Source organism: Apostichopus japonicus, chromosome 19 (assembly GCF_037975245.1).
Source record: "Apostichopus japonicus isolate 1M-3 chromosome 19, ASM3797524v1, whole genome shotgun sequence".
NCBI classification, from domain to species: Eukaryota; Metazoa; Echinodermata; class Holothuroidea; order Aspidochirotida; family Stichopodidae; genus Apostichopus; species Apostichopus japonicus.
In genome coordinates this window covers 10,645,296-10,670,630 of record NC_092579.1, presented here as the reverse complement: position 1 = coordinate 10,670,630, position 25,335 = coordinate 10,645,296, and the positions used below count along the sequence as shown (strand labels likewise).

General features: G+C 38.3%; 1 protein-coding gene and 2 pseudogenes across 2 annotated transcripts; 1 reads left to right on the top strand and 2 right to left on the bottom strand.

The window, feature by feature from the left end:
• Positions 1 to 213: 213 nt before the first annotated feature.
• LOC139959662 (uncharacterized) lies at positions 214 to 24,715 on the bottom strand. 2 transcript variants are annotated; one of them, XM_071957460.1, is made up of 6 exons: positions 24,108 to 24,715; positions 23,645 to 23,986; positions 22,856 to 23,173; positions 13,232 to 13,362; positions 10,782 to 11,024; positions 9,876 to 10,110 (listed from the first exon to the last, which is right to left on the bottom strand). In XM_071957460.1, the coding sequence occupies exons 1-4, from the start codon at positions 24,190 to 24,192 to the stop codon at positions 13,280 to 13,282; spliced, it is 828 nt and encodes a 275-aa protein (XP_071813561.1). In that variant the 5' UTR covers positions 24,193 to 24,715; the 3' UTR covers positions 9,876 to 10,110; positions 10,782 to 11,024; positions 13,232 to 13,279. The 2 variants fall into 2 exon arrangements, 1 of the variants encoding a protein (XP_071813561.1); XR_011790196.1 differs by lacking the exons at positions 9,876 to 10,110; positions 10,782 to 11,024; positions 13,232 to 13,362 and adding an exon at positions 214 to 261 and having other exon boundaries at positions 24,108 to 24,708.
• On the top strand, positions 16,793 to 17,020 carry LOC139960749 (U2 spliceosomal RNA; annotated as a pseudogene).
• Positions 18,626 to 18,720, bottom strand: LOC139960727 (U2 spliceosomal RNA; annotated as a pseudogene).
• Positions 24,716 to 25,335: the final 620 nt, after the last annotated feature.

The window sequence follows — 25,335 nt, the reverse complement described above, 5'->3', positions numbered from 1 at the left end:
ATACGCCCCTGCCCGTCAGCTGCATCGTCTACCGACAAATCTACTTCTACAGGAGCTTCCTATCATCGCGGACCCACACATGCGTGCAACGCTCTATATCTGTGTGAAGTTTGGTTTACGTACCGGTGCTGTGGCCGAGTGGATAAAGGAGGTGGTATTTGAAACAATGAGTCTTAGTGTTCCGGGTTCGAGACCTGGCCGGGTCATAGTAAGGTGGGTTTTTCATCCAAGAGCAATCTACGGTTTTCCAATCTGAAATGACTTTCAAATTGAAAAGATTCCGAAATTAGAGTTACAATGTTGAATTGGAAGCCACCTGACGAGTAAGTTGTAATCCATAAGCCCTCTCACATTTGTGGTTGCTTAAGCGTCGTAAAAACAGTAATAGATAAGGGACTTTCTTTATTTGTTTTCTATTCATTTTGTGTTATCGATCACTGCCCTTTTCTTTCTTTTTCAGTGATCTCGGTCAGTGATCTTCGAGGGGCTTATGAAGCGGCATAATTTAACACAACTAAACTGTTTCCGTCGATTGTTGGCGCCCTCGATTACCTTTGTAGTATCGCTAGTTCGAACTTACACCACTTCGACTTTCGACTTCGACCGCTCAACACGACGAGCCACCAACTGCGTTAGGCTAATCGCCTACATTAATCGCCTTAGTATTGTCGATCGGATAACTCTCATCGAGTTGGGAATCGTTACTATCCGACAGCTATAGATTTATTTTATTGGAACCGCATTCCTTTATTTCATTATATAAACTTTTCGTATTTCATGACTGATCTCAACATACTTTAATCATATCATGGATGGATCCTGTATTTTCTAATAATTTCATTCACAACAGACGGACGCAGTTGATCGGGGCTTATTATTGCTGTGATAGACGAACTGGTGAGAGGATATCGCCAATGAAATATCGTTAGCGCATATGTTACGTAAGTACACACATGGAGAAGGACTACCGATGGAATTATCGTACGCGTTGATGCTGTCCTTGCGCTGAGGTGATTGTGAACTAACTGCTAGACACCAAAGTATTGTTAGCACTATGACTTTGTATGCATACGACTGACCATGGATAAAGTGTCACTGCGTCAATGTTTTTCTTTTTACAAAAAGTAGTGAACAGAATGTCAACCATTGTTATGTTGTTGGCACATATGTTACACATATACGAGTGAAGGGTTCCCTATTGGGTAACTGTAAACGTTTATGCCCTTTTCGTGGAGACGTTGCTGAGTGTCGGTAGTACTAGCTATCGGTGTATTGTTGGCACATATGTTAAAAGTATACGAACACAGGGGAACCTGGACGATCTGAAGGTATAATGTAAACGTCGGCCCTTTACCCCAACAGTCGTAGATTAATTGTGGTTTCCTACATTTTGTTTATACGGGAAGAGTACGTTTATAGCGCCTAACTTATTATCTCAGCAGTGCGCATTGTTTTAAGAAAGTAGGCCTATGGCAATGCGTGTGCTTACTTCACACGGGCCCTAACTATTTAGCGCATGCTAGGGCGGTCATAAAGAAAGTTCCAAGGCAACGATAGGATGCATAGGAAGAGCCACTGCTGGCGCGCATTGTAAATAGTCAGCTTTAAGCGTTGATTTGTGACTGATCCTAATCGGTTGTACAATGAATCATTGAGAAATCAGCAAAGGAGATTAATAAAAAAAAAAATGAGAAACGTTATTTCTCGTGTGTTGTCTGCATTTCGTCTGTTGTGGTACTGTAACCTTTAATTCGTTGACGCAGCCTATCCATTTGAACTCAACGTTGGCAGTGACGTTACAGTTACGTATTAACAGTCGATTCGAGAGGTCAGAATACCAACTACATGCGATTCTCGTAAATTTGGGTGAAAGAGAGCATTCTCGATTTGTAGTGTTAATTTTAACAACTGAAGTTTCGTCAACCAAATTTGTGTTTTGAAAGATTATTGCACTGCGATATGTAATGTGTGATACTGCAAAATGAACACGAATTGATTTTGTTTTATTTACAATATATATATATATATATATATATATATATATATATATATATATATATATATATATATATATATTGGAACGCAAAAATCCTAAATGTAGGCATACAGAACTCTTGTATTGCAATATAAAGGGACTGTTTCCTTTTCAAACATTATTGTTTCTGAGGAATCAAGATAAACAATGGAACTGCTTGATTGATGGTTTACTGATAGCCGTTAACTCTGAATATTTGAGTACTTGTAACTAAATTGATGTGGTCGTGATTATGCACACTTAACTTGGTCTTGTAATGATTGCGTCTCAACATACCTGTAGTAGATGCTAGATATAATGAACAGTGATTGTAAGCGGCTAACCTTCAATTTCATTTCAAACAGAGAGCTGCTTCAAAACCATCCTCGTCATTTCTAATACCAACTTTGGTTCTGTGAATAGACAAAGAGAATTAATTATCGTATTATGGTTAATGTGCAACCATTAATGAAGTTGTCTATTACATCTGCAAATCGATTGTGAGTTTGTAGTGTGCTCGTAGATGGGGTTTGGGGGGTTAAACCGTATTTGTATCTTCAAACGACCTGAAATTTCTTTATTACTAGATAGGTCATCGATAAGTTCTTTCATACATTTACAAACCTGTAAAGTGTGGTGATGAATTGTCATTACTTAGTTATACTTCTTGGGTGGTTTATAAACTCTAAAGGAATTGAAACACACAAAATCCTCAAAAGAAAACCAAGGAAACCGATTCCGAACAGAGGGGAGAATATGAATGTATGTATGTAAGCAAATCCCTTACATATCTATTTTGAAATCCATTCATTCTGGAAATACCTATCATTTTCTTGGCACATTTGCCCTTATTAAGTTTAGAAAAAAATCGGTTGCTTTGAACACATAACTATGAACATATCCACGCAAATCACAATAGTGTATATATCGCAACACCATTTACTGGTATAGCTGTAATCTAGCACTACATTTGAACTTTCTGTCCCTATTATTAACTTGGTAAATATATTCGCATACATATGTCACAGTCGATCGTGTAATTAAATCATATATAAGCAGATAGGAATCATCCTTACTACAATCGAACTCGTCTTCACTACCAGCACAGTCCCATTTAGAGTCACAAACTATCTTTTACGACAGTGTTGGGACAGGGGCAGACCATATATACCCTAATTAGATAAATGATATAAAAAAATATTAATTCAAGCAAACTATAGTTTAGTAGAATTCATTTTATTTTATTAATGGCCCAATAAAATGATGAGCAACGACCCTTCATACGTCATTCCTAGATCAATGCCCAATGCGATTATTCTCAACACGAAACCCTATTTCGAATGTCTCTTCGTCTCAAAATAGACTTGCGTCCTTTTTGATCATATCGTAATCGTAACTTGTCAATTCAGCATCAGTATAGAATTTTCATGTATTGAGCATACACTGAATGCAATGTCCACATTAAGACGTATCAATATTTGTCAGGAAAAAAAAAAACATTGAGTGAAGGAAATGTTTCTCTGGTACTATTTATAATGATATGTACTCATTGTACAAATATTTTCTTGGTAAAGATGGTTCAAGTTTTGTGTGCATCATTTCTCTCAGGGAAGTACTTATTTTTCTCATAACACAACAAGTTTGCCATACTTCAAGAATGTAGCCATTTGATGATTGGATAATATAGATGAGCTCGTGTTGACCTTATTCTGTAGTCACAGCAAAGAACAATTTCATGGTTAATACAGGCGGTAGTGACCAAACGTTCTATTTGCTTCATTCCAATGCATTGTATCTCATATCAGTCCAAATATATGAAATTATTACAGAAGACATCAAGGCATCAAGTCTCGAATGCACGAACGTAGTATTTCAAATATCAATTTAAATCAAAATTATTTTGTCAAGTCACACATGCAATGTCCCATATTACTCGCTTAATGTTTTACGTGGTTGGCCAACAATTCCATGATGCTTTATTCATGTTCACAAAATTGTCTTAAGTTACTTCACTAGCAAACAAAAATTTCAATTTTAAAGTTACCAAACGCTGAAAAACTGATTCAAAATGTTCCATATCATCTTTTTACGCTTATATTCAGGTTTTAAGCAAGCTAACTTACCAGAAGGTACTGCCGAATGTACCTTCATGTTGTACGGACAATCATCAAATCCGTAAGGACCATCAGTTTGGAGTACACCAATACAGCTTCTGGACCGATGGAGAAGCACTGAACCCATTACGAACTGGTTTTTAGTTAGTTCATGCACTATCAATGGATCACCAACGGAAAGTAGGGCACAACTTGAGAAAATGCGATCTGATTCCACAAAGAGCTCTTTCTGTGAAGAAAATACTCTTCTATTTGCCAAAAGATTGTCTGTGTAGCATACCTGGGCTGATGACATGGAGACGATATCGTCTTGTCCAAGAGGTACTGCAAAGAAAAAAAAAAGTATAATGTGAAAAAATGCATCAAGAAGTTCAAAAAGGAGTACACTGAATCTATTCAGTGTAAGTTAAGTTTTAAATGCTAATGTTCATTCGTGTCAGTCACACAGTAGGTATATTCAATTAACTCTCACAAAATGAGGCACCCATCACTCTCAACACGTTGCGAAACTGAGAATTTTCTTGGATGCCGTATTTCAGTACTTTATATATAAGTCTAAAGCACATATAAAAGGTCACCTTTCTATTCAGTGTTTCACCAAATGAATTCACACATGGAGCAATAACGCTTACAAATAAACTTCACCAAAACAGGACATACATATATATATATATATATATATATATATATATATTATCATGATTATAACCATGATGGAGAGAGTAAAAGTAACGTTTAATAATAGGTACTTACCATCTAAGTTTTCATGTTTCATTTCCACTTGTATATTTATAAAAGACCTTATGTTTTCACCGTAGTGGCACCAATGGTTTGAGAAGGCAACAACCGTAATTGTTGTGTTCGTCACGTGTGTAACAAATCCTCCGGTGCTTGGTTGAGAATCAGACACAATGTAACCCAACGGAATAACATATGGGTAAATCCCCTCGAAAAATACTACAATCGCTGATGCGTTATTGTTAGATACCTTAATTACGTACTGAGAGTGCTCTGGCAGCTGAACCACCCATGCTTGCTCGTAACAGCCATTACCAGAATCGGACTCAGTGTGAGTTCTGTACCTTCGTCATCGTCCACACGGACGACTACGTGTAATTTAAACAAATGAAAAAGCAAAATATATATTTAAATGCAAATTATGTACTTCAATTTAACCTCTTTTTCAAGGGGAATCATGTATAGGTATTTCTTTGCCTGCTGATAATAACAACTTTCGCTTATATCAGACACACATTCTATCCGTTGCATGTTATAGGCGTACTTTAAAGCAAATAATACTTCCAGCTTGTTACAATATATATGTCAAGGAAAGAATCAGCCATCGATACGCATATTATTAAAGTTAACTATATATTAACAATGAATATATCCAATCTGTTTTTATCTTATATGTTTAATTGACTTGTAGCCAACTCTTTAGGAATCAATTCAAATATATTAATCAGTTAATATATAATAGTGTCAGGGTGTTAAACCTTGACTATGAAATCAACTCTTCGTTCTTGTATAAATAAGAAGTGTCCTCTTCAGCGTCTAACTACTTTTACAGCGTGACAAATCTGTAATTTGCAATTGCTCCACCCACATTTGGATGTACAATTATCATCACGAGAAAAAAGTAAAGGAACTGGAGAATCACTGGGCTTACAAAATTAAACAACTTGCAGTGGCGGCGCCAGGAATTTTTAGTTGGGGAGGCTAAGGGGGGGGGGCTGAGCCAATTTTTTGGGTGGCTTAAAGGATTGAGTGATCGCCGTCCTGGGGGAGGGGTATAAGGGGAGGGGGTGCCCCTTTTGAAATTTTTCCCAATCCTGGAAAGGCCTACATGCAAAATGGTGGCATTTAGCGAGGCTTTTTTCACATGAAAATTTCTCCAAACATATGCATTTTTTGTGAGTAACTTTAGTCAAATTAGAATGGAAGATACCAATTCACAGTTTTCGTATCACTAAAATATTACCTGCTGTGAAAGATCCAATTCCTTTCTCAATTATTATATCGCGCTCTCTGACACAACTCCTGTTTTAGTCGGTATACACGCTGTTTGTGAAAGGCACACGACATGAGAACATGCCGTATGAGAACAAAATTCATCAAAATTTCCATTGACCATTGTAACACTGCGTTATGGCTGACAAAATTTGGGTAGGCTATATTGTTTCAATGAGGTTTTTTTTTTGTGCCTATTTCAGTTGGGGGGGGCTATTGGAAGGCTACTTCAGTGGGGGGCTAAAGCCCCCCCCCCCAAGCCCCCCCCCCCTTGGCGCCGCCACTGACAACTTGGTATTCAGGTACAGTTTGTTACTACAGATTTATAGCAAGATTCATTCTCTTTTCCAGACTGATTACAAAAAATGGGCCTTGTAAACTAGATACCCATAGAAACACAGAGAAAACTATTCAGAAATATTAATTCAAATGTGCCTGGAAAAGTATCTGTTATTTTGTTGGCAAAAGTGCCTTTACCTTGAAAATCATGGGCAGATATATGCAATAAGACGCCTCGAAAATGAAGGATCCATATTGCATTGGTAGGATACAAAAATGCGGATGGTCAAACTTAGTGGAATCCAAGGTCCTCCTTCCTCTGATCTTGTTGCAAGAAGAGCGTCATAGTTGTAGTCCGTCAAAAATGTACCCTCAATGCAATTATCATCTGGAAGATGTAATTTATATTTTCAGTTGCATTGATCAACGTAGACCCTTCTTGAATATGAATTGGAACTAAGAGAGAACAATTACTTAATTAGAGAACTTGATAATGGTTATAGTCACGCTGTTCATGTTATTTATCGTAAGTATACTAGACGATTAGAAAACGACACAGAATCAAACAACTAAGGACGAATGGAGATGATATGGATCTCGGCAATTCCTAAAACGGGACGATTTAACGTGCGTACAGTACTCATTACTGTACTGATCTTTTATTTGTCGTACTGCTCCATACCCATTAATGCACAGCACGGTTTTGCTAATCCCTACAAATACTTACATGTAATTGTTGAAGTTTCGACAAACAAGTAAGAAGAACCTTCCACGTTATCAGAACTCGTGAAATTAATCCAGATCAAATTTGAGGGGAGATGTATATCAACTTCATCAAAATGGTCGCCGGTGCTGTAATAATTCCGTCCAGACACATTCCCTTCTCCAAAGTTGAGAGCAATACCCTTCGGAATGCTTGAATTGAAGACAATGTGGACACCAAGTTCCTCTGGTCCTTGGAACAGCCACGTTGCATTGTACTGCAATGGATGTTCAATTGTACTTCCATCGATAATTTGAGGAACTATTGTAAATGTTACAGAAATAAAACCATTGGCTGAGTGACTTATTGCTAAAATGAGATATGACATACAACACCATCATACGTAATGAAGTTGCGTTAAAACAAAGGAGAGTCAGTTCCATTAACAGCAGATTAAGTAAACCTTATGTAACAGTGGTAACCCTTATCGATGGACTTGGCAAAAGGTGACGAGCGCCATCTGTTTTACTTCACTACTTTTTTTATGACAATTGTCACTACTATTACTACTTTTTGCGAATGGTCTTCTATACCGTTTTTACAGAGCCATTCTTGTGCTTAACAAGATCATTTGATATTCAGGGTAAGCTTTAATTCATGATTGTGTGATAGGATTTAATTGCAGAGTGATGAAGAGTGTATTTGATTTCGAAATTGCTGTCAATTAAGTAACTTAAGTAACTTGCCTGTCACGGTGGATCGCCATTCACCACCGTGCTATCCTAACGCACGTGTGTTGTGGGGCCTTGGCCTTGAAGTTATATCTTTGTAACAATGTGCACTACGTCGACCGTTATGTGTTTGCTAAGTTGTATACTATTAAGCTTATACTTATCCCTTTCGTCATTATCATAATCAGTGATGGATGATCAAACTTTGTAATAACCATGTTTCCTGGAGATGGGTGAAGGTGTAAATTAGTATTAAAATGTAATATCAGACCTGAGAGTTCCATAATCTCCTTAGCAACCCAATTGTTTAAATGAAGTTGGTCACATGACATGTCACCTGATATATTATTCTTTTTATTTCTTAAAGTGATTTGTTTTCATTCTTTTTGTTGAAGTAATTGAGATTGTTGGATTCATTTAGTGCTTCGCTATGACCAACATCTGAGAATAATGAGACAATATTTAATCAAGTAAGAACAATACTCAATGTTTATGACTCCTCGTCACTCATATATTGGTTCTCATTTTACATTTGATTTACATTAATTATCCATGATAAGTAATTACCTTAATCTTGTATTTATGATCCTTTTGTTTTGTCTTTGCATGGTTTTTATTTCTTACTTGTTGTTTGTTAACCGTACAAATACACCGCATAGCAACATGAACCTGTGTTTCGGTCATTACACTAAGTAATGTTGTGGTTGAAGAAGATTAGATTAAATCGTCTGTGGTTCTGCCACACTGATTGCTGAATTCATTAATAACTAATGAGAACTTGGAAAAGGACATTGAATTTGTTACTTTATTGCAATGGCTGCAGTTTGTGTGAAATAATTCATACATTGACTTGTTCGTTAAATTTGTGTGAAGAATTGGGGAAGGGAACTAATAAAACATGGAGCGTTTATCTCTTAAGTTATATCGTATAAAGTCATCTATACATTAGTGTTACATAGTATAGTTAATATTCAAACTTATACTCAAGAAATAAGACTATACTTTTGTGTGTTGCTTTGTGTTAGTAACATAACTGCGTCCATGATGCAATTCATGACATACACACATATAATCAAAACGGAATCCCATACGCACATACATTCTCAAGTCACCTTGAATGTAGAAATTTGTGTAGGTCACATATATATATATATGTATATATATATATATATATATATATATATATATATATATATATATATATCAATTTCATGTAGCCCTTTTTCTTACAATAAGTAATAGTGTAAAGTCGAGGAGTTCTAATATGATAAGTGATGTGTAGCATGCGTGACCGGCTATTGGGATTAAGCTATATGCTGTTTTCGTAGATACCATGAAATCTTCCAACATGATAAATAAGTTGAAACAATTGAATCTTGCAATGTCATATCCAACATATTTTCATAAATAATTACTGACATTAATCTAGTGTATACCTAACAACATACTAGTTATTGAAAGAAGATACTGTTTGCGTTGACTATCAATCGGGTGTGTGATAGATTTCATGAATTAGTAACTTTTGCACACAATTGCTTACAAGACTTCAAGGAGTACCAGTGTAAAAGCTTAACGTATAAGACATTTTATTAAAGCATATTTACCACAATCAAGTTCATCTGCTCCATTCTGGCAATCGCAAATTGTGTTGCAGACAGCAGATTCTTCTATACGTGTACCATTATCACAGAAAAATGGGAGAGCTGTCAAAATTGAGAATTTATTAATAGACATTGCACTAACAATCATACGTCCAATAAGTATAGCCTTATTTCAAATTGAAATGATAAGACATCAACGAAGCAGATGAGGGTAAACAAGGTATAAAGCCAACGTCTTAAAATGAGGCCTGCTATATGTAGTGTAGTCATAAACAGACGAAATTAACCTGATCCGCATTATCATCCTCGTCTCCACCCTCATCAACATTGGAACATTGGAGTGTGCAAAAACACCTTCATATGGTGATCGACACCGTATTATATTGGAATCACATTATCAATAAACAATAAACTTACCAACAATAAAGACTCTAAAATTACAGGATCCACGGTTACCAGAATGATCGACTGCATTCATCGACACTTCGTTCGTTCCTGCGTACATATGTGATCCACTTCTTAGAGTAGCAGTAACAATAATGTTTTCATCCACATTGTCAGTCACTGATGTAATACCAAACTGCAACCGTGTACCTCTCGTGGTTGTCAAGAATATAGATAAGGTCGTTAGGACTAACGAGGGAAGGAGACTCTTCATCTGTAAGAAGGGCGCGGCAAGAGAAGAAACAGTTCTTGTCATTCCCTTATGTTACACAGAGTAATGTGGTTGTATACTAAACGTCGTGTTATGCTACAGCATATAAAATCCTTTATAATCGCAACTTCAAAGGATTGATGTGGCCTTTAGTAAAACCAGCTGACAAGAAGTATAATCACGCTGCAATAATTGTACACAATTAACGTTTGTAAGTTCAATTGACATTTTCGTCCTTCTTTGTCTGTACCGATAATGTAACAAACACATTTATAAAAGAGTACAGTCTGTGTTTAGTTACGGTTGCTTTCATCTATGTGGACGATTGTTGTAATTTTCAAGCCTGTATTGTTTTTGTTGCTAATTCCTTGAACTTCAAATGCTTTGAAAATACCCTATTATAAGTATTATATTCTGTTGTGTATTTACACAATCATATGATTCTATACATTATCATTATAAACACATTTACGCATCATATAGTATTGCATAGATGAAGTTTCGAGTACCTTAATTGTACCAAACGACATTTTCATTCACATTGTAGGTTACGTGATAAGTGAACGGTCTTCATCAGAATGGCTAATAAAATACGCTAACAGCTACCTTGTAAACCAGTGCTCTCAGAATTGAAATATAATATTGAAATAGGATCGCTGAATAAATGAACCAACCTATCACAGTGATTGTAAAATCGCAAGTTTCTTGATTCCCAGCCTTGTCAGTAGCGATCATCCTTACTGTGTTGTTACCGAAGTAAAATCTTGACCTCCTCTCGGGTATTGAAGAGACATTTGGTCGAGATCCATCATTATCATACATACGTAATGGCGCAAAATCGATATATGTATAGTTATAACCTGTGTCCGTTAGGATTGTTACGTCATCAGGACAGATAATGGTTGGTGGTAAGACGTCTGCGAGCAGCATGTGACAGAAACGTAACAGACCAGTGGCGTCGCCAAGGGGGGCCAGGGGGCACGTGCCCCCTGGAAAACCTAGTGCCCCCCCCCCCGAGTGCCCCCCCCCATCTGAGATTTGGGTTGGTAAAAAAATATATGTATATTTTGTTATATTCAACTCCCATCATCTGAGTTGGTTTTTCATAAGGACAAAGAAGCACAGTAATTCGTATTTTCTTAAAATGAGCTGCGAAAATATGAAAAAGTTTTTCCTTGAACGTCGGGTATCGAAGTCGTAACCCGCGCCATCACAACAGGTGTCGATATTTACATTGAATCTGTCAGTGCTCACGCCATACCAGCGGATATACACGTCCGCTTCGCGAGCTACATGACTGTGAGAAGGGAGGGTACTGCAATATGTTGCCTTGGTCTTAGGTTGACAGGTTAGGAGCTGACGAAATGTGAGAACGTGAGGGTCCGCAGGCACCATACTTGCCTATATTTGTGGACCCATATATTAACCCTGTTGTATAGGGGCTGCAGAGGCATTTGAGGTCAGATACTGGTAGGAACAAATGGCGAATGTTCACACCTGCATACTGAGCCATACTCGATGTGTGATCAAACTTTGGATTGCATGGTGAGATCCCTGATAGGAGCCAATAACGATGCTGGAACCTGTTACATCTTAATAGATAATGGGCGAAAACGAGAAGGACAAGAAAGGAGTCGGGGGTCATGCACACATTAATTCAACAAATGTAGGTTCTATTGATAGGGTTAGGCATAATATCGACAGCATGTGGTTCATATCCTCTGCAAAATTCTGCGCCTTGTTAAAATCATTACCTCAAAAATAGCAATTTCTGGAGATATCTTCAGATCGAATTTAGCATCAAATGTGGCAGCATTTTGCATCCAGCCCATCCTCCGTATGCGTAAATTTTCCAAAGGGGAGGGGGCAGTGGCGGCGGAACCGGGGCTTGGGAGGGCTCAGCCCTCCCCCTCAATGAAAAAGTTGAGGGGGCAAATGCATGATAAGCCCCCTCAATATTTATCAAGGCTCCGAAACGTGCATCTGCCCATTTTTCAATGCATACTTGTCGATCTGTCCGATGCACACGTATACTATATAGGTGTAATAATTTTAGTAAATGCTGGGGCACGTCCCCTGGCTATAGACCACATTGTCACCCCAACCGCGTCTTCACGCCCCGTGAAAAGTGGAAGCAGTGAGTGTGAGTACCGGTAAGCGCAACACAACTTCGCCTTAGGCCAATGGCTTGCTTCATTTCAGCCAGTTCTCCAACATCCCCTTACTACACTCAAAAACGTCTTTGCGAGTACACTACGAGTAATAGCTACTCTCTTAAAACACCATCGAATATACAAATTAAAATGTTCTTACAGACTTTTACGTGCAATCTGAGAAATTGCAGGCTTGAGACCCATATTTTAGGGCTAGGTATTCGCAGCATAAAACACTCGGGAAGTGCCGTTTCCGGCCATCTGGGGGTTTGAAAAACCCAAAATTTTCTTGTACGCTCCGCGCCAACCGATGGTGGCGCTCCGCTTAGATAGTCTCTACACATTAGCCCCCCCCCCAATAATTTTCCCGTTCCGCCGCGCCTGGAAGTGAACCCCTCCCCTTAGACCCCCCAGGACGGCGATCCGTATCAACCTAAGTGCACCCCCATCAAATGCTGGTGCCCCCTGTGCCCCCCAAGACTGAAAAGTCTGGTGACGCCACTGTAACAGACACGTGACACGTAACACGCAGTGTGTAAATGCATTTTGCAGATAGTTGTGTCTTTCTATTTCATAATTAAATGTCTTTAAAGCTACAATTGTTAGGGTACCATTTTTTTTCTTTCTTATAAAATCTGTGGATGTCATGGATTATTCTATATATTTGCTGTTGATGAACTGTATGACTATATTTAACTGCAATACAACTCATGGCTAGGAGCTAGATCAAACCGACTATATAATCACATGATGGACAAAATTTTCAAATGAATAAGTTTAACATATACTTGAGAACTTTATAGCAAGTAGATCATAGGAACTGCAGTTTGTTTACTGAAGAATGCAGATTACTATATAATCTACGCAAACAACAGTCCAATTCAACCAAACGTAAACACTTTTGAACATTTTTGCAGATTTTTTTCCATATCTTTGGTTAATTCAAACAAGTTAAAAAAACATCGACTCACCATTATCACAAGAGGTGCCATCAAATCCACTATCGCACTGGCATACCTCTACACACCGAAGAAATTATTACAGACAGCATTTCCACAATCTAGATCACATCGTTGTATGGGCGGGAAAGATCCTGGTTGACCTACAAGAGGAACAGAAAAACCATGTCAAACATATGTTTTGAATGACTTTAAACACAAATCTTGATATGTCATATATAGTCCAAAAAAATTGGTATGGTCAAGTGATATTTTTATTAGATAGTTATTCTGGTTTTCACGATCCTCACTTGGAAAATATAGTAAATCTCTGGAATGTATCACTTGATACTAAACTTATGGTTATGTCGGATGGTGCGGCTGTAACAGGCCAAAATATTAATGTAAAGGCATAGTTTTATAAATTGTAATACTGCCATCAAAACATTGTTAGTAATGTACATGAAATTCTTATGCTTTTCCATTGCGTTTTGTGTGGTATCTGAGAAACGAACCTAGTGGTCTGTTTATTAGACCACGTAGTACAGTCACTTTAGTTGATGAACTGTTTATAGGTCAAAGTTCAAAGGACTGGTAGCCGTGTTTCTTAACGGTCTACCAGCAAACAAACCCACAAAAGAGAACCTTCAGTAAGTCACCTGATGTTTTTGTTCAAAATAGACGTTTTGATCCACAATTTCAACACATATCAGATCAGTAATAGTTTCAATTATACAAACAAGCCTGCAGGCGTGCGATTGCGAAATTGGCTATATGCTTCAGTGAACATACGAGATCCTTTATAAATGCACAGTCGTCCATGTATGCTTTTGCCAATAATAAATTTCAATTAGCATCTTACGATACAGCAGTTAAAGTTTCAATATGCTAGCGTATTGAATTTAATTGATAAACATCTACTAACATACAATATAATAGACAAAAATCCACTGGCAGATCCAAGGAGTAGTGTATAGACCCACACCGGGGCATAATCGACAAGGGGGACCCCAACCGGGGCATAATCGGTGACCGGAACTAGGGCAAAATGGACAGTGGGGACCCAGACCGGGGCAAAATGGACAGTGGGGACCCCAACCGGGGCATAATCGGTGACCGGAACTAGGGCAAAATGGACAGTGGGGACCCCAACCGGGGCATAATGGGCATTGGGGACCCGAACTAGGGCACGGAACTAGGGCAAAATGGCAGTGGGGACCCGAACTAGGGAAAATGGACATTGGGGACCGGAACTAGGGCAAAATGGACATTGGGGACCCAAACCAGGGCAAAATGGACAGTGGGGACCCAAACTAGGGCATTTCTGGAAAATGAGAACAAAAGCGATGTGTTGTACAGTTTTGTTTTTTATTCGAGTGCACCACAGCATATCTTCACATCAAACAAGAAAATATATTGAACAAAAGGATAAGTCAATAGTGGCTTTAGTGACAATAACAATAGCGACTCGTCCGTTAGGTAGGATATTGATTTCTGTTTGAGGCAAACAATTACTAACCCCTAAGATCATCGTCCGTTAGCTATTTTCGCGCTCAGTACACAATGAAACTCAATGTTCTCTCCTTTGGGGTCTTAACCTTTCCTTTAGGATATATTTTGTCCGGTACAGTAATGTAGCGGGGGACGGATTTTCCCAAAAATTTAGTACACAATTATATACAAACACACTAGCTACATATGAGAAAAACACTGTATTGAATATTGAAAGGTATCCAACATCAGCAAGACACTTTTCTAAACTCGTTAAAGTCAAAATAGATTTACCTAAAAGATTCACTTGATCTGATACTAAAAAACGTTTGCACCGAACAGTTCATGAAACGTCACTTTGTAAATAATAAAATTAAAACAGATAAAAGATGCATCGCTAAACACATTTCATAAAATGTATGTCAACTTAAGAAAACGCTTCATTTAAAATAAATAAACACATAAAATCATGCATGATTATGTTTAGAACAACAACTTGGTAAGCACATGAAATAGTGAACATTGAAATGATCAATCGTTAAAGATATGGATTGATAAAATAATATACATCTTGGTCATTACGGTGAACGTCATCGGTAAACCTTCCAACGATATCCGCCATACGTTGTCCACGGTTGTTATTTCTTTCTTCAGATCGATCGTATAGTCACCCACGTCTCTCTGACAACTTACACATCGTTGTCATCGTCCTCCTCATCATCACTTTCGTATTTGTTCTTCAGTCCATGATGTAATATCTTAGACATTTCCTTATTGAGTTCGAGCAAGTGCATCCAAGTCTCCACAGCATCATACGTGCGTTCACCATCCCCGTCATCGTGATCGTCACCACCATTATCATCACTGCTACTACTGCCAGTACCGTCTGATGTTTCAATCGGCTCATCCGAACTATTTTGTTCATTACTTCCCTCAGTATCCACCAGGTCATCGTCCTCTTCACTGCGGTCATCGGTCGTATCACTTTCACGATGTTTGCATTTCACGCCGACACGACGCGTATTCACATAACGATCTCTATTACCATTCACACTGTCATCCTCGCTTTTAGTTACCATCGCCGCCTTTTGATTACTAGGGTGAATGATGGATTCGTGTCGATGAAGATTGAACTGACGGTTAAATCCTTTATTGCATATTTTACAACGAAATCTCATCTTGAGGGTGTGTACTCTTTTGTGTCATTCGACGCAATGAGAGCTATTAAACAAAAATGTGAATGATATACTTTTTGAATATATCAATATGAGCACATGCTCAATTGCTCATCTAAACGACTCTCTTTTGCTCACGATGTGTTCTTTTGCTCTTTGAGTCACTCCTTTTATGCTCGCGTGCTCATCACATGAACCACATCATGCGTTTTTGTTTTGTTGCTAATTCTAATATGAGCACATGCTCAATTGCTCATCTAAACGACTCTTTTTTGCTCACGGTGTGCTCTTCGAGTCACTCATTTTGTGCTCATATTTAAAAAATGATATAATCCACGGTAAAGGTTCCAGTGAAAATAATATCGTATAAATCCACGGAACTTGCTTCGAAGGTCCGACAAAGGGAAGAGAGAAAGTATCCCGGTAAATGAATCCGATTGGTCTATGTGTATCAAGTTTTATGTCGTGTACGTGGCACAGGCAAAAGATCCTCAGGTATGGGACCAATCAAGCCTGCTCGTGCAATGTATCAGCCAAAAACGCATCGACTTGGTTACTTTTCAGCCATGACGCACTTTTCCCCATCAAAATTTGGCACAAAGTGAGACTGTCCTACCTAACCACTGTTTGTATACCCCCAATACTTTATCAAGTTCTAATGGAGCACCTTCCTCCCCGAAGACTATTTGACCTTCTGCCCCCTTTACCCCTCTTTGAAAACGATCGATCGGGACCATTGTCTGCCACCAGCCTAAGATTCCAACACACACAATGAGGCATTATCGATACTTGGGTGAGACTTGGCATGTATAATGTGCACATATACGCAGTGTATATAGTGTATTTGTATAACACTGTGTGAGCTATAGGCACAACGTATGAGACCATCGTAACCCATGTTTGGATCATCCTTATTTTGGATAACTGGCTCGCTTCTCGGCCTTTTGGCTAAGATCATATGTAGTATCTGTTCTTTTCAGGAATGGTGATGCACACCTGACGATGATCACACGGTCACAGTCCCGATGCAAGGGGACTGGGGTTAGAAGCGGATCAGTCGTTCAGTAGTTTGGTTTTCGTGCCCAGGTTCTTTCCTGAGCGACTTTTTCTTAAAAAGTATTTTGGATAACTGGCTCTTATTAGCCAGGTAAGTTTTCTTTTCTAACCGCAAAGTTTTGGTTTTCACTCGTTTCCCCGTGAAACATTAGTTTGTCTGTAACTTGCTATTCCCCGGAAAAGTCAACACTAACGAGATTTTTCTTTCCTAGAGTTTTCTCAGTACTACGATAGGGCGAGCATACTTTTTTTGATGTCTAAATAACGATGGTAAAATGGAACTAAGATCACCGTTAGGTCTACAATAAATTTACATCCTAAGTTTAAAATAACGTAGACTATATAAAGATCTATGTATTTGGGTAAATATATATATATATATATATACAGGCCTATGTTTTAAAGTATCGGAGCCTTTACAACATAGAAGAATATATAATCGCGAAATTCTTAACCGTAACGTGTCTTATAAACAGCGCGAATATAGCAAACGGACGATCATCTTAGGGGCTAGTAATTGTTTGCCTCAAACATCGATATCCTACCTAACGGACGAGTCGCTATTGTTATTGTCACTAAAGTCACTATTGACTTATCCGTTTGTTCAATACGTGTACTATTCACATTCGTTGATGTTTTTACACTGTGTAACATATAGCCAGCGGTACAAATGTTTTTACGTACAATAGCGTCAAACGGTGCATAGATAGTTTTATATATTTAAGGGAAAATAAAACAAAGTTGCAAGTCCTAGATCAATTTTAGGGATGACATCATCAGTTGCATAAGTACATCGTACGAGTGAGTACTGCGCATGTGTAAAGAGGCGGTGCTTACATGATTTGGCGGTATTTTTGAAACTAGCCATTACCTATACTTACACTGTGGCGTACACACGAAACTCTATTAACATTTGGAACCCTATATAAGACGATGTCTCTGTGGTGATTACGTCATTTGAGCAATAGCTTCGAAGATGGCTAGCACGAGCATATTGTGTCTTTTATTGTCAACGTTTTGAAACACCAACGCAAATTGTAAATCACCCGGTGGCCTGCATTTGTATTCCACCGTTGGGTATTTGCGGTATGTGGAGGAGGAGAAGGAGCCTGAAGGAGCAGAGGATAACGGGAAAGAATACAATGTCTTCATAGAGACACTGGCAGAAATTTTCCCGGAAACTCACCATGGTAGATGCGGACATTAAGGAGGAAGAAGAAACCATCGAAGACCTTGTCAGACTTAAGCTGATCAGTACTTTTTTTTTTTTAAACTTTTTAACCGACTCTACAAAGGGTCTTTATTGTACACAAAAAGGTGTTTTTGAGGTCCATTTTACCATACGACTCAAGTAAACTGTAAATTTATTGTAGACCTAACGGTGATCTTAGTTCCATTTTACCATCGTTATTTAGACATCAAAAAAAGTATGCTCGCCCTATCGTAGTACTGAGAAAACTCTAGGAAAGAAAAATCTCGTTAGTGTTGACTTTTCCGGGGAATAGCAAGTTACAGACAAACTAATGTTTCACGGGGAAACGAGTGAAAACCAAAACTTTGCGGTTAGAAAAGAAAACTTACCTGGCTAATAAGAGCCAGTTATCCAAAATACTTTTTAAGAAAAAGTCGCTCAGGAAAGAACCTGGGCACGAAAACCAAACTACTGAACGACTGATCCGCTTCTAACCCCAGTCCCCTTGCATCGGGACTGTGACCGTGTGATCATCGTCAGGTGTGCATCACCATTCCCGAAAAGAACAGATACTACATATGATCTTAGCCAAAAGGCCGAGAAGTGAGCCAGTTATCCAAAATAAGGATGATCCAAACATGGGTTACGATGGTCTCATACGTTGTGCCTATAGCTCACACAGTGTTATACAAATACACTATATACACTGCGTATATGTGCACATTATACATGCCAAGTCTCACCCAAGTATCGATAATGCCTCATTGTGTGTGTTGGAATCTTAGGCTGGTGGCAGACAATGGTCCCGATCGATCGTTTTCAAAGAGGGGTAAAGGGGGCAGAAGGTCAAATAGTCTTCGGGGAGGAAGGTGCTCCATTAGAACTTGATAAAGTATTGGGGGTATACAAACAGTGGTTAGGTAGGACAGTCTCACTTTGTGCCAAATTTTGATGGGGAAAAGTGCGTCATGGCTGAAAAGTAACCAAGTCGATGCGTTTTTGGCTGATACATTGCACGAGCAGGCTTGATTGGTCCCATACCTGAGGATCTTTTGCCTGTGCCACGTACACGACATAAAACTTGATACACATAGACCAATCGGATTCATTTACCGGGATACTTTCTCTCTTCCCTTTGTCGGACCTTCGAAGCAAGTTCCGTGGATTTATACGATATTATTTTCACTGGAACCTTTACCGTGGATTATATCATTTTTTAAATATGAGCACAAAATGAGTGACTCGAAGAGCACACCGTGAGCAAAAAAGAGTCGTTTAGATGAGCAATTGAGCATGTGCTCATATTAGAATTAGCAACAAAACAAAAACGCATGATGTGGTTCATGTGATGAGCACGCGAACACAAAAGGAGTGACTCAAAGAGCAAAAGAGCACACCGTGAGCAAAAAAAGAGTCGTTTAGATGAGCAATTGAGCATGTGCTCATATTAGAATTAGCAACAAAACAAAAACGCATGATGTGGTTCATGTGATGAGCACGCGAGCATAAAAGGAGTGACTCAAAGAGCAAAAGAACACATCGTGAGCAAAAGAGAGTCGTTTAGATGAGCAATTGAGCATGTGCTCATATTGATATATTCAAAAAGTATATCATTCACATTTTTGTTTAATAGCTCTCATTGCGTCGAATGACACAAAAGAGTACACACCCTCAAGATGAGATTTCGTTGTAAAATATGCAATAAAGGATTTAACCGTCAGTTCAATCTTCATCGACACGAATCCATCATTCACCCTAGTAATCAAAAGGCGGCGATGGTAACTAAAAGCGAGGATGACAGTGTGAATGGTAATAGAGATCGTTATGTGAATACGCGTCGTGTCGGCGTGAAATGCAAACATCGTGAAAGTGATACGACCGATGACCGCAGTGAAGAGGACGATGACCTGGTGGATACTGAGGGAAGTAATGAACAAAATAGTTCGGATGAGCCGATTGAAACATCAGACGGTACTGGCAGTAGTAGCAGTGATGATAATGGTGGTGACGATCACGATGACGGGGATGGTGAACGCACGTATGATGCTGTGGAGACTTGGATGCACTTGCTCGAACTCAATAAGGAAATGTCTAAGATATTACATCATGGACTGAAGAACAAATACGAAAGTGATGATGAGGAGGACGATGACAACGATGTGTAAGTTGTCAGAGAGACGTGGGTGACTATACGATCGATCTGAAGAAAGAAATAACAACCGTGGACAACGTATGGCGGATATCGTTGGAAGGTTTACCGATGACGTTCACCGTAATGACCAAGATGTATATTATTTTATCAATCCATATCTTTAACGATTGATCATTTCAATGTTCACTATTTCATGTGCTTACCAAGTTGTTGTTCTAAACATAATCATGCATGATTTTATGTGTTTATTTATTTTAAATGAAGCGTTTTCTTAAGTTGACATACATTTTATGAAATGTGTTTAGCGATGCATCTTTTATCTGTTTTAATTTTATTATTTACAAAGTGACGTTTCATGAACTGTTCGGTGCAAACGTTTTTTAGTATCAGATCAAGTGAATCTTTTAGGTAAATCTATTTTGACTTTAACGAGTTTAGAAAAGTGTCTTGCTGATGTTGGATACCTTTCAATATTCAATACAGTGTTTTTCTCATATGTAGCTAGTGTGTTTGTATATAATTGTGTACTAAATTTTTGGGAAAATCCGTCCCCCGCTACATTACTGTACCGGACAAAATATATCCTAAAGGAAAGGTTAAGACCCCAAAGGAGAGAACATTGAGTTTCATTGTGTACTGAGCGCGAAAATAGCTAACGGACGATGATCTTAGGGGTTAGTAATTGTTTGCCTCAAACAGAAATCAATATCCTACCTAACGGACGAGTCGCTATTGTTATTGTCACTAAAGCCACTATTGACTTATCCTTTTGTTCAATATATTTTCTTGTTTGATGTGAAGATATGCTGTGGTGCACTCGAATAAAAAACAAAACTGTACAACACATCGCTTTTGTTCTCATTTTCCAGAAATGCCCTAGTTTGGGTCCCCACTGTCCATTTTACCCTGGTTTGGGTCCCCAATGTCCATTTTGCCCTAGTTCCGGTCCCCAATGTCCATTTTGCCCTAGTTCGGGTCCCCACTGCCATTTTGCCCTAGTTCCGTGCCCTAGTTCGGGTCCCCAATGCCCATTATGCCCCGGTTGGGGTCCCCACTGTCCATTTTGCCCCGGTCTGGGTCCCCACTGTCCATTTTGCCCTAGTTCCGGTCACCGATTATGCCCCGGTTGGGGTCCCCACTGTCCATTTTGCCCCGGTCTGGGTCCCCACTGTCCATTTTGCCCTAGTTCCGGTCACCGATTATGCCCCGGTTGGGGTCCCCACTGTCCATTTTGCCCCGGTCTGGGTCCCCACTGTCCATTTTGCCCTAGTTCCGGTCACCGATTATGCCCCGGTTGGGGTCCCCCTTGTTGATTATGCCCCGGTGTGGGTCTATACACTACTCCAAGGGGGGACCAACGTGGGCCATGGCCCACCCCCCCCCCCCCCCAAATGTGAGCCAAAAAGTGTTTCTGAACATCCGCTAAATCATATGATTGGGAATTAAAAAAATCGAGAGGAATAGCAGTGGTAGACTAGTCTAAACCTTTTCGTTTTCTGGTTTAAATTCAAATGGATGAGCATGAGGATTTACAGTTTATCACCATTCATTTTGCAGTTACAGGCTGGTTGTAAGAAATTTATAACCTATGTAAACTAAAATTTCTTAAGAAAGATGATCCCAACTTTGTTTTATAAATATTTTAGGAAATTACACCTGGGACACTTTTTTTTTTTTTAAAAGTAAATTAACATCACCATTGTACACTTTTGTCGCACTAAATTGCATCTGAGGGCATTCAGCAATAGAAAATTTTCCACCCCCTCCCCTTAGACCCCTCCTTCATATCACTCTAACGCCACTTTGGCCCCTCCCAAACAAAGGCCCTGGATCCGCCAGTGCAAAAATCAAGTTTCATACGATTGTGGTACTTCTAGTGAATACTTACGATAGTGTGGTACGATAGTGTTGTCATATTTTCATTTACGCTTTTGCTGTGCATTTTACTTGATCAGCACAGCAGAACTACAACATCACGGCCAAAACGAACGAACTGAAAATATAACCCTCACCGAAAACAATAACACAGCAGTAACACCCCTGCGACCGGCCCGCCCGTATGGAAAGCCATTTTAACATGTAATCGGGAATTTGAGATATCTTAAATTGTTTCTTATTTTAGATATCTAAATTTCTATTTCAGATATCTAAAATTAGATTCGATATATCTTAAATTTAATTCGATATATCTAAGATTTTATTTCAGATATCTGAAATTGAATTCGAGATATCTAAAATAGATTTCGAGATATCTGAAATTCTAATTCAGATATCTGAAATTGAATTCGATATATCAGAAATTGAATTCGAGATATCTGAAATTGAATTCGAGATATCTGCATATATATATATATATATATGTATATAAATATATATATATATATATATATATATATATATATATATATATATATATATATATATATATATATATATATATATATATAACGATAGATTCAAAGATCGTCTAAAGCACATGTTCTTTTCTAATAGCATTAAGTTTTACAATAAGGTTCATATGTAGGTTTAAGAAACTCTGCTTGATTCATATAGGCCTAGGCCAAGTTGTTTTCTAAGTTTATATTACTTACTTTCTGTTTCCACAAGAAATCCTTGGTCTTGTGTGTGCTTGGTAAAGCTGTTATCAGCGAAACATCTTAATCTGTCAAATGTCGCACTTGTCAAGTTATAAACAAAATACCATGTTGTTTGGTTCCTCTCCTGCTTTATACGTGGAACTAAGTCTGTGTTTATCCATGGCTTGTTTGAGTAATCAGTATACTTTTGTAATGTAACATTAACAGGTGGATATCCTTCAGAAATACACGTTATGTTGACACAAGTATAACGTTCTACAATAATTGATGTAGTTGACGGGCTTGGAGGTTTCCATACTACAGTAGTTGTACCTGCAATAACAACCGGATAAGAATGATACAATGGATACATTTTGTTTCGGCATACAGCATTACTTAAAGGAATAACGAAGACAGGGATCAAAGACAATGTATATGATTCAGTAACATCAAAACTATATAATATTCGATATTTAAGTTAACGGCTTTATATACCGTAACAATGAATTTTCTTAGAAGGTTTTGAGGTTAGTGAATAATATAAATTGTCTTTGATCCCTGCCTTCGTTATTCCTTTAACTTTCATGCTCTCACATTTTTGTTTTCTTCTTCTCAACAACATAAGAAAACTTAAGCAATATCATTAACAGATTTTTCTGTTAGCCATGCAGTTGGTTTGAATAAAAAGTATGCCTTATATCTAATATTTTAGAAACCATTTAATGGTACGGATCACCTGTTACGTCAATGTATTGACAAGACTACAAGTGTTTAATTTAGAAATATGAAAGCAGTGCGACATACCTTGAACGTTTATTGCCCAACGGCATGTCTCCGAATTTCCTGCTACCGTGGGAATACTTTTACAGACGTAATCACCAGCATCATTGAAAGTAACATTCTTAATGTGCAGCGTTGCAGTTCGCTTCAGGGGTGTTATGGTGTAGAATCGTTGGCCCTGGGTATCAGACACATGTAAAGATTCATATGGATCGTGTAACTTTATTATGTTCCCATCTTTCTGCCAAGTTATAACGTACTCACTGGTAGATGAATTAAAGGAACATGTAATGTTGGTGGAGGAGCCAACTGTTGCCAACCTTGTATTCACTGCCTGTCTTTTGGTGATGCGTCCATGTGAAGAAACTAGAAGAGAAATGATATCGGTAGAAACTCGTTAACATCGACATAATACAGACTCGTTCCAACACGTTCACTACAGTACATAACTCAAAAAGATATTATGAACACAAATATTTCTGCTTACCCGATGCCTCTGATGGCTGTAAGGCTAGTGTTCCCATAAAGAACAATGTGCCCGCCATGATTAATGTACCGGTACCAAAAATCATCGTTGCACTGGCGACGTGTTGGGCACAACCAAAATAACATAAATAGACTCTGCTTCGTCTTAGTGACTGTAGTTTCTTGTAAAGTTTGTTTTAGCCTTCTGTATACTGTAAGTGCAGACACCCCTTCGTATCTTAGCTCCTGCATGCCTATTTAACACATATACTTAATTTGTGAGCTGAAAACTGCTTCAAAGTGATCTACGGAGTCTCAAAAGTGGCATCTGAAGAATTTGTTGCGATCAAGAGTTGTTTTCAACCTTCCGAAGTCTTCACTTGTGTCGGGATAGTATTAGCTGAACAGGGAAACTTTTCCTATACAACAACAAAGAATGCGGCTGAAAGACTTTATGTGAACCGCAAACTTTTATTTATATATTTAAAGTATACCAAACATTATATCAGCCAACTGGGGTCTGTATAATTCCCAAATATGCTGACATGGTCAGGTATTGAAACAATCATCTTGGTCGTCTGGGAATAACATCTAACAGTTGTTTATCCAAGGAATTTATTTTTGGCCAAATCACAGTTCGAAAAGGTATTTTTGACACTTATCATGTGATTTAGCTAAAGATAACATAACCATCTGTGACATGATTGTATTAAAAACAAAGAATTCCTTTCCCTTTCACTTCCTTAATTGCGTCAGTGAAAGCTAACTACTTTTCATTTTCATTTCAATGGGTTATAATTAGTAAACATGCCCCTTTCAATTTCGCTCTTTAAATGAATCCTTTTAGTGAAGATACATAAACAAAGTACTCACTTTGCAAATTTGGTTTGGATTAATTATGCTGCTTTGCTCATTAAATAGGCTAGTGAGTTTACATTACTAAAGACGAATTTACCTTCCCCCCTTCAGGTTACAAGCAAATCATGCCAGATTTATTGAACCGCATACTTAAATATGACGTTTTATTGTTGTTTAGTCATTTGCTGATATGAATTTGCCAAGTTTCTGACATCTGGGGATATACCGTAAGTTGTCCTATAGTAGACAAAAGAACCAGAAAGATATAAAGACTATTCTGCGGAACATTGCCTTATGTTGTTTCGGATAGGCCACAGAGTGTTATTACATGAATCATGCGTGGATACAGGGGGTGTAGGGTCACCGATAGCCCAGTCAACTACACACAAAAA

Coding starts and splice junctions, on each gene's coding strand:
- LOC139959662 (XM_071957460.1), bottom strand. CDS start 24,192: ATGATTTTTGGTACCGGTACATTAATCATGGCGGGCACATTGTTCTTT. Junction 23,987..24,107: donor ACAGCCATCAGAGGCATCGG/GTAAGCAGAAAT, acceptor TTTCTCTTCTAG/TTTCTTCACATGGACGCATC. Junction 23,174..23,644: donor TTGGGCAATAAACGTTCAAG/GTATGTCGCACT, acceptor TTGTTATTGCAG/GTACAACTACTGTAGTATGG.